At 46.0% G+C, this 9,468-nt stretch overlaps 2 protein-coding genes across 2 annotated transcripts; one reads left to right on the plus strand and one right to left on the minus strand.

Annotated features, from left to right (window-relative positions):
• Positions 1 to 225: 225 nt before the first annotated feature.
• On the plus strand, positions 226 to 2,459 carry LOC127333196 (uncharacterized). The gene is made up of 2 exons (XM_051359536.1): positions 226 to 606; positions 2,195 to 2,459. Exons 1-2 carry the CDS (start codon positions 314 to 316, stop codon positions 2,250 to 2,252), a joined length of 351 nt encoding a protein of 116 aa, XP_051215496.1. The 5' UTR covers positions 226 to 313; the 3' UTR covers positions 2,253 to 2,459.
• A 171-nt stretch (positions 2,460 to 2,630) lies between these two features.
• LOC127333195 (uncharacterized) lies at positions 2,631 to 7,061 on the minus strand. The gene is made up of 6 exons (XM_051359535.2): positions 6,853 to 7,061; positions 5,968 to 6,775; positions 5,347 to 5,543; positions 4,355 to 4,391; positions 4,199 to 4,263; positions 2,631 to 3,514 (listed from the first exon to the last, which is right to left on the minus strand). Exons 1-6 carry the CDS (start codon positions 6,945 to 6,947, stop codon positions 3,028 to 3,030), a joined length of 1,689 nt encoding a protein of 562 aa, XP_051215495.1. The 5' UTR covers positions 6,948 to 7,061; the 3' UTR covers positions 2,631 to 3,027.
• Between the last annotated feature and the right edge of the window lie 2,407 nt (positions 7,062 to 9,468).

A 9,468-nucleotide genomic window follows, 5' to 3' on the forward strand; every position in this document is an offset into this window, starting at 1 on the left:
CCCTGCTCCTTACTATAACTTGCCTTGTATCAGTGTTTCTATTGTGCAGATTCTGCTGCGGGTTCTCGAAAGAAAAAAAGTGTTTCTATTGCTTTCTGTGTGGAAAAGGTTGATTGATTAAGTAGAAAAGTAAGTGATGAGGATTAAGGTCAGTTCTGTCTTTCGTGTTAGAAACTAGCAAGTGGTGCAAGCCTGCCACGAGGATATAATAAATAAGCATCAGCGGCCGCAGCCTGCTTACAAACCTGAAACCTCCCTGGTGGCAGCTGGTGCAAGATTAGCTCAGCTCCCGGTATCCATAGAGCAGTGATCGATGAAGCTGTTCGCGTTCGTGAGGCGCGCGCGCCGGACATCAACGGCAGCGATGACACCGGAGCCGGTTCCCGTGGTGGCTGAGGAGGCGGCGGCGCCCACGTCCGCCGCGGAGAAGCGACGGCGGAGGCTGTCGTCGGGATCGGCGTCGTGGAAGCCGACGCTGGTCGCCATCTCAGAGGACGCAGCGCTGGCCGCCGCAAAGGCCGAGGCGAAGGGGAAGCCGGCGGCGGCCAAGGCCAAGGCGAGGCCGTCGCCTCGCGCGTCCCGGACGTCTGACTACGACGACTTCCGGTGAGTTCTTCAGTTCTCTGCCGCGTGCTACGTGTTCATGGTGTCGTGTTCGTGCGCGTGCCGGCTGCCGGGGTAGGCAACGGAGGTTGGATCCCGTCGGGTGGGGAGGGGGCGCAATCGCAACACGTGTACGTTGACCTTCCGGCCAGGCTCCTCCGGCGAGGAAGATGGACTGTCGATGATCGCGAATCAGTAGTTTTTTTGGGCGCGATTAGTTTAGGTGAAACTTCTGAATTTTCATTTCTTCTGGTCGTCGATCCAGCCAAATGTCCGAATTTTCAGTTCTCCCGTTTATCAATTCAGCCAAATGTCCGAAATTTGAGCTTGAATTTGACTGAAGTTCAGCCAAATTTGAGAATTTTTCATGAAGTCTGAATACACTTTGGCTTGAATTCTTGAATCCGGCGATATTTCTACAGAAACATAAGTAACCTATCGAATGAAATGATCAAAAAATTTGAAATTCGGGAAAAGTTCATTGAAAATACGAATCCTGTTTGGGCCACGACTGCTTCTAACAGATAAGTATGAGCCTCCGTGGCGATAACCCATACGGATGCGGTAGGCAGTTTTGTCATTACATTGCTGTGCCGTGGAGCGTGATCTTGATCTGCTTGCTTCAAAGTTGGACAGATAGGGCTGAACCAACTTGTTTGTTGGTCAGCTTCTTGGTACCTAATTTTAGTTGAAACTCGCAGAAAGTTGACTTGGGCTAGTTAATGGGTTCACGGGACCAAATTGTGCGACTCTGTCGGGTCAATGCTACCTTTCGTCAACTAGCTTACACAGGCTGCTGGCTTTAGCTTAAGATTATTGAGTGAGTGCAGAATTAAGCCATGCACTTCCTACACGGCTACACCATTGAGTGAGTGCAGAATTAATCAGAAACCAGTGCAAGGGAACTGGGATGAAGTTAAGTGAAAAGACTAACTGAGATCGTTAAGGGAAATGTCTGAAATTTGTTGCCCGGTTTCAGATTATCCATTCGATTTCCACAAACATAGTCGATAATTAGTAATTAGGAATTCATCTCTGAATTTGATTTAGGCTGTTCATCTGTCCACGAACAGCACTTTCAATGGACCACCGAAAAGATCTATGAATCCCTGAACTGCATGGACCACGCACCGTGCGACCTGCAGATGGAATCTCATCTGTAGACAAGCTCACCATCCTTATTGTTAGTGCATGTGTCGGACAGAGACGTTCTCTTTGCTTTATCGTTAGTCAAAAGTCAAAACGCAAGCTAAGCTGCCCGGTCAAGTGAGCCTGTGACCCCTGATGCCTGCTGCTACTGCTACTTTCTCTACTTGCCCTTCAGAATCTTTGGTAGGCAGTGGTAATCGCACAATCTTTCGGGGATCTAGCATAACGGTACATCTTCAGAGTTCAGACCTTTCTGACACGGGTTTTCATTTTTACTAGTACTAGTAGTTTCCCGGAAGTTGAATTGATGTTTCATGTGAGTGAAACTCCTGTACATTTCAAGCAGGCCCTCAAACTGCTTTTAATGTCTTATCATGTAGGAGCATGTATATGATGCAGTTCATCGCCCCAAAACTGACCTAGGTTCTCTCTTTACCTGCAGGCGCTTTGGGCCACCTTCGGCGTTGCCGGCGTTCTCACCGACGGCGTTCCTGTTCTGAGCTCAGGCGAGCTAGTTGGGTCGTGACCAGACCCTGTAATGTGTCATGTGTGGGTTGGGTTTCACCATCATCCTGCTCTGCTCAAATCTGAGCTTTCAAAGCTGATGCTTCTGTGATTCCTCGTGCTTGCTACTGATGTGCATATGTGTAATGTTTCACCCAACTGGCATTTCCCATCGTCTTCTCATGATTATCCTCCTTGGATTCGACCATGGCCTTGATAAGCTCTGACGTTTCCAACTAGTTTGACATAAATAGATTGCATACCAGATGGCATCTCAGACTGCCACAATCCTTGTCAGCACAACAAACAAAGGAAACAAGGGAAAAGCAAACGATAGACGAGATTGTACAATTATATTCAAGAGCTATGCATAATTTACTCATAATTAACTAGTGCTGATGAATTGATCTGAAAAATAACACAGTAAAATCATTTGTGTATGGGTATGCACATATGCATCCTCATCTGGCACATCTTAAAACAAGCACGCACACCAGAATCATACAAGGCACGGCCAGCTAGCAAATACAAGGGTAGCAATTATTCCCCAGCTAAAAATCACAGGCCAAGAGAAGAAATTGGCCACCAGGTTATGAGAGGAACTTTTGTTTGCTAAAATGAACTAGCACCCCTCGTGTGCAACAATTGAAGGCGACAATTTGACTTCCCCATGCTGAACAACTGAACATGGCAATAAATAAGTGTGCTTCAGCAAGGCCATGGCATTTGAACCATGTCATCATGGGATCATAGTGTATGTTTGTCACAGGATCAGTAACCGTTGATCTTTCGATGTGAAGAGCCAGAGTGCAATGCCCCGTTGTCAGTGAGCCTTGAAAAGCCAACCTGATCCCTAGTCCCTGGGCTAGGAGGAACTCTTGGACTAGGAACACTGGTCAAGCGAGACTGTGGCACTGTATCGGACATGGACTTGGAGAAGGCCTGAGCAAGCTCCAACGCGGTCGCTGCCTTCCCAAACCGAGGTGCAGTAATCTCAGGCTTTGGTGGCTCCACTGGTTTACGCCAGGTTTCAGGCTCTGGGCGTTGCTGTTCGGGGATCTTCTCCACAACCTTCCTGTTGTCCTCACGTCGTGTAGGCCTATATGCATCAGCCCTGTCTGTATCCCGCCTATAATCTTTCCTATCAGCATTCCTTGGCCCTCTGTGACCAGATGGATAACTATCAACCTTTTCGCCTGAAGGGTTAATGGGCATAGCTTCAACCTTTTGTTCAACCTTTGCAAATTCATTTTTAGACCTACAAAATATCACACCCATTATTAGTAAACACAACGCATGTTCAACAAAACACCTATATCGGCTAATTGTTGCATAACAGAAAACCACTCCCAGCAAAAAAATCGTTACTCCAAAGAAAAAATTATGTAACAAGTACATAAAAAAAGTACAAAGTTGGTACTTGATAATAACATATCAATCGGGCAAACACTACAAATTAGGATGTCAACAACCTGCCTTGACACTTCTATAACAAACCCTGTGATTTATTACAGCAATATATGAATACAATCAATCTGATTTGTAGCTTAAAACACATGCGAAGGAAATGAAAGCAGCATTCAGGCCTCGGCAAAGTGCACATCCTGGCCATAAGAATTGTAACTTGCAGAACTTCTGCTCTATGCTGAGATGCCTGGGAACATATATACTATGGTCCGCATGTAATTTCCTATCTAAATACACTGCAATCCAACAAATATGGTTGTCTGGCAATGGCAGCACCCTGACCAACTATGCTACGGTAACAGTGTCACTTGGTAGCCAATATATATCATAGCAAGGAAATAGGAAGAATCAAGATCAAGCATTCAAGACGACCAACAATAATCAACATGCCTTTACTGCAAGAGGCCATTTAATGTCAAGTAAAACCACTACAGCTATATTTTATTGGTGTCTAAAGGGGCAATATGTTAGCTACCTGGCAACTGGAGAGGTCTTCTCAAGATCACTTGCCAAAGCATCTACTCCACGATCTCTGAGAACCTGAGTTTATAAAAGAACAGTCAGGATTTCATTCAGATTGATTGAAAAAACACAGAAAGCCACATGAGGGGCAGGAAAGCAAGGCACATACTTGTTCGCGGGGACGAGCACCACCGAAGACTGATGGCCTGATTGCATTAAATAACAAATAAGTTAGTACATCATCATACTAATAATGATGATGATATTAACTATAGTATTATATTGACAAATACTCTAGCAGTAAACTGACTAGGTCTCTGAGATGATTTTTATCAAGCAAATCAACTTGCTAGCAAATTCAGCACCAGCATACAGTGCCAAAACAATTATACCAAGCTTCACCGAAAGAGATGGAAATTACAGAAACAATCATCAAGATGCCATTCTACTATTCAAGACACCATAACATACATAAATACTTCCCCTTATCTGGTGCCCTTGCAGCGCCTACTATTCAAACCAGAACTATAACTTCAACCCTTATAATAAATTAAATAATATCAATAAATCATTCTCATGATATTAAAATGTTTACAGAGCACTAATTCCACATACAGGATGCAATAAGGAACAGAAGGGAATTAGTTTCTGAACAGAAAAATAATAAAATGAAGGTAACTGGTACCATCTAATTATATGAACTAGACCTGAAAAGAAAAGATGAGTCAACATGCCAATTGGAAAAGAAGGGGAATAAGTGAATAACCTCTCAATAATCACCGGGTGTAATTTCAATCTGCCAACCAGTAAAAAATTCTAAAACAACGTAATAGCTATGCATAACTACACACATACAGAACGTGTATGGGAGAAACAGCACAGAACATGCATGGGAACAAACAGAGCAGACAAATTTTCTATCTAGATGCCCTCGTTTGACACTAATCATATATTGATTAATAGGAATACCCAAATATGATGTTGATACAAGATGGAATGTAAGTATTTGCTTGGACAAGGTGAAGTGTATTGAGCACAAAAAAATGGGACATGCGATAGATAAAGACTAGTTTACAGCAAGCAGCAAACGATCAAATTAATAATATAAGAGTATCTACAGCAATGACAACACCAAGAGAAAAAATTCTAAACATCGCATACCTTTCCTTGGCAGCACTTTCACCAGACTGACCCACTGCATTAGAGCGAGGTTTCAGATTCAGCCGTGGTCGATCCACTGTTGCCCTACTTTCAGTATCTGTCCCTGCTACTCCTGTTTTAGCTGGAACCACATTCTGGTACACATCATGAACAATCTCAGCCTGCATGACACTCGCTATCACGGGGATTGGATGGACCTACACAATAGTTAGCCACCAAGAAAAAGATTAAACTTCCACAATGCCATATCCAACCTACTGATATCAAACTATCATAATGACGAAATCTTAATAACAAAGAAAACTACATAAGCCAATCACATATAGCTTCACATGAAGATATCTCGTATATTGTTTACAAACTCTGCTTGAATAACCAATACTGATCAGCTATTAATTAATGCTATAATGTTATTGGATGCAAGGCATGTGATTTCAATTTGCACTCAGAGCACAAGGGGGGCTCTATTATACGTATGCGCTAGGCAGGCCCCAAGGTGCCCCTAGTGCTTAGTTCCCAACAAATCAAGCTAGGCAGAATGGCGGCACCGAGAAAGGCTATATGGCTATCTTTTAGGTAAGTAAGATCAACAAAAAACTGGGAGGGAACAGAAGGAGTAACCTGCTTCTCTTCAACATAGGTAGGAGATGGCGCAGGGGGCTCGATTGGCTTAGAACGAGGGAGCAGCTTCAGCTTGGGCCTCTCCGGCACCTCTCCGACTTTGACTTCCCCAACCCTGCCTTCATGTGATGCAGGCCTCACCGGTTCCACACCCTTCTCCACGGCAACGTCCAGCCCTCTCACTCCAACTGACCTTGGCCTCTCCATGGCACCGTCCAGGTCCCTCACAGCCACCAACCTTGGCCTATCCATGGGATTCTCCATCCCTCTGACTCCAATCAACCCTGGCCTCTCCATGACACCGTCGAACTCCCTCGCTCCAACGGACCTTGGCCTCTCCATCTCGGGCGGGGCGACTTCCCTGTGAGTCTCCAGCACTGGTGGCGTGGTCGGGGAGGAGGGCTTGGACAGGTGCCACCTGCCGGAGATCACCTTCTCCACGGCGCTGGCCTGCGCGATGCGCGTGGCCGACCAGATCTGGCCGCCGGTGGCGGCGGGAACGGCCGGCGCGGCGGGCGGAGCGGCCTCCTTCTTCGCGCCCCAGGCGTTCCCCGGTGCAGATCTGGCGGCGGGGCCCGCCGCCGGCGCGGAGGGGAACGAGGGGGGCGACGGGGCCGGGCGGCGAGGGGTGGCGGGCTCGAAGGGCGTGCGCTCGTCCTCGTCGAAGTGGCGGCCGATGCGGGAGGGGTTGGTGAGGAAGGAAGGCATCGCGGCGGCCGCCGTGGCGGCGGCGGGAGTGCGGGGCCGCGCGGATGGAGCCGAGGAGGAGGACGGGGCGGCCGTGGGGCGGTCCGGCGGGCGTGCGCAGCTGCGAGGACGTGGAGGGCTGGTGAGTTGGAGCGGGGGGGTGGGGAGTTCGACGGGGTTAGGGTTTGGGGAACTTACACGCCGGGAGCGGAGGGGAGAGGGAGCTCGGAGGGGATGGAGCCGCCGTGGAAGTCCTTGAGCGTCATCGTCGTCACCGCCTTCTTCTTCGACATGGCCGCGGCCGGAGGTCGAGGCCGCCGGCGGCGAGGATGGACGGCTGGGACGATGAGTCTCTCCGTCCGAAGGGGAGGTGCGTTTGATCGGGGTGTGCTGCCCTGCCCTACAGCGAGCGTTCCTTGCAGGTATTCGTTTGTTTGTGTAGCGCTTCCAGTGGGAGGGAAGGCTTTGTTGTCTTCTTGTCTTGGGCTTGAGCTAAGTTGGGAGTTTTGCAATTTGGCGCTCCGCTATTTGTTGAGTCCACGCCATAGTACTCGTTTAATCTTCCTTTTTAAGCAACGGGGGTAGATTTATCTTTCAAATGGCAACCATTTAGCATAATTTTATGAGTGATAAGGTGTTTTTACGGAACAAACGGCATCTAAAAATAGGCCTTTGCGGCGTGTACGCCTACACCATCGATATCCTGCCATTGGACACACAAATCCACGGTTGATGTCAGTGAGCTAAGTAGGATGCACGATTGTTTTTGTGCATATCATAAGGCTCACTAGCACCATCCGAGATCATATCCGAAATTGAGTAGTGCCACAACGATGTAAGCATCGATAGTTGGGATGAAATAGAACCACAAGTATCGATCTGTTCCATGTCATATTTGCATTTAGAAAAAAAATCAAGTACCCATAGTTGTAATAGCCTCGTATGAAGACACACAGAAAAAAGAGTGCCTACAAGATCAAATTAAATGCGTAAGCAATACGTATTGACATATAACAAAGTCTTACGAACATCTTTTATCATTAGGTGGTGACAAAATATAATCATCGGCCGTTGCAACAAAACAAAACCCAAAAAAATATCAAATAAAGCCAACTAAAAAAAATGACATGCCTCATACTTACACCCAATGCAGCCAATTATTCTATCCGACCAAATAGTTTGCACAATCATGAGTGTTTGTGCATTGCATAATGTTGGATAGGATAATTCAATGCACAAAAATTGTGACACATTTTAAGCATGTCATCATATAACCAATAACAATAAGAAACTACATTTAAATGAATGCCTCATATTATCAATCACACGCAATACCACAATTGGTTCTATCCTACCAAGTTAATGCACAATAAGATCTGTGTGTGCAATACACACGGTTGAATAGAGCCAATCGTGGCACTGAAATGGTGACTTGAATCATTGGATAAATATAGAACATTAGTAAGTTGGGAGCCTCATAGAAGCTTCTGCTTTAACCAACATGGACACATAGAATACGGGGGTGCGAGATACGAAAATTTCTAAAAACAACAATACATCGATACGACAAGTATACATATTAAAATTAATATAATGCCATCTGATTTAGACAAGTAATAATTGATTGGTAACGAATTGCTGCCCCATTTGTTTCCTCCATGCATGTTTTAAGATCTCGAACGAATAATCATCTCATCAATTTCCTCAATCATTATACTTCTCTATATGTGTTAGTTTACAGAAGTCCTCATAGAGCTGATTCGGATACTAGGACCACTAGATGGAACCAAATTACCAACAAAATCAATCGATGTCTTACCAAATTAACGCCTAATTAACGATCCAACTCATGTGCTAGTTTCGGAATCAACTCAAGCGCTAGAAAAGAACGTGGATGAAGAAGCAACCTTTAGATGCCCATGTTGATGGCCTCCTGCACAAAGTTCTCTCGTTGCTGGTGCCATGTCCTGGTGGCCGACAGGCCCTCACCGCCATGTAAACACCCTTGGCCGCACCGCGTCTTCCTTTGGACAGGCCATGCAGTACCCCTGGCCATTCTATTGGGGGGAATAAGAGAGGAAGAAGAAAGTAGAAGAACATCAAATTCTCCAAGATCTAGATCTAGAGGGTTCCCCTCATAAAGAGAGGGATTTGATTGGTGAAATTGTAGATCTAGATCCCCTCTCTCTTTTCCCTCAAGAACATGTAAGAATCATGGGAGGAATCAAGAACCAGGGAAAGCTTTGAAGGTCAACAATGGAAGAGAGATGGGAAAAAGCCACCAACCCAAGGAGGAAGAAGGGGATCTTAAATACCCCCTCCCAACGAAATATGACCGTTAGGGTCCTCCCAAGCTGGATTATCTGGGGCCAGATTTTTGCAAAAATCCGTCCCCCAAAATGGCTAAGGACTTTCAGCGCGACGCCCCTGTACCCCCCCCCCCCCCCCCCCCGGATTATTGGCCAGATATTTCGTAGGGGTGGATTATCCGCCTTCTGAAAACTAGCAGAAACAACAAAACGAAAAAGAACACAACTTGAGCATTTAGACTCCAATTTTGATGATCTTGTGCTCGTTTCGAAGCTAGTAATAAGCTCTACAATATCATGGAAGGAACCATCATAGTCCAGCAAGGGAGTATAGGAGGGTAGAGAAAAGTGGTGAGAGGTTTGACCTATCTATAAAAAGATATACCAGTTGATAACCCCCAAGTGCAGGGGATCACCGTAGTACAATTCGATAAGTATTTGAGTGTTGAACCCACGAGGAGCTGAAGGTAAACTATATATTCTCTAAAGCCCTATGACCCACTTA

The sequence above is a fragment of the Lolium perenne genome, chromosome 2 (assembly GCF_019359855.2).
Source record: "Lolium perenne isolate Kyuss_39 chromosome 2, Kyuss_2.0, whole genome shotgun sequence".
NCBI classification, from domain to species: Eukaryota; Viridiplantae; Streptophyta; class Magnoliopsida; order Poales; family Poaceae; genus Lolium; species Lolium perenne.

What these genes read in the sequence shown, in the direction of transcription:
- LOC127333196 (XM_051359536.1), top strand. Translation starts at nt 314, where the DNA reads ATGAAGCTGTTCGCGTTCGTGAGGCGCGCGCGCCGGACATCAACGGCA. An exon ending in TCTGACTACGACGACTTCCG is followed by an intron (nt 607 to 2,194) that starts GTGAGTTCTTCA and finishes CTTTACCTGCAG; the next exon opens with GCGCTTTGGGCCACCTTCGG.
- LOC127333195 (XM_051359535.2), bottom strand. Translation starts at nt 6,947, where the DNA reads ATGTCGAAGAAGAAGGCGGTGACGACGATGACGCTCAAGGACTTCCAC. An exon ending in CTCCCCTCCGCTCCCGGCGT is followed by an intron (nt 6,776 to 6,852) that starts GTAAGTTCCCCA and finishes ACGTCCTCGCAG; the next exon opens with CTGCGCACGCCCGCCGGACC. An exon ending in GAAAGTGCTGCCAAGGAAAG is followed by an intron (nt 4,392 to 5,346) that starts GTATGCGATGTT and finishes TAATGCAATCAG; the next exon opens with GCCATCAGTCTTCGGTGGTG.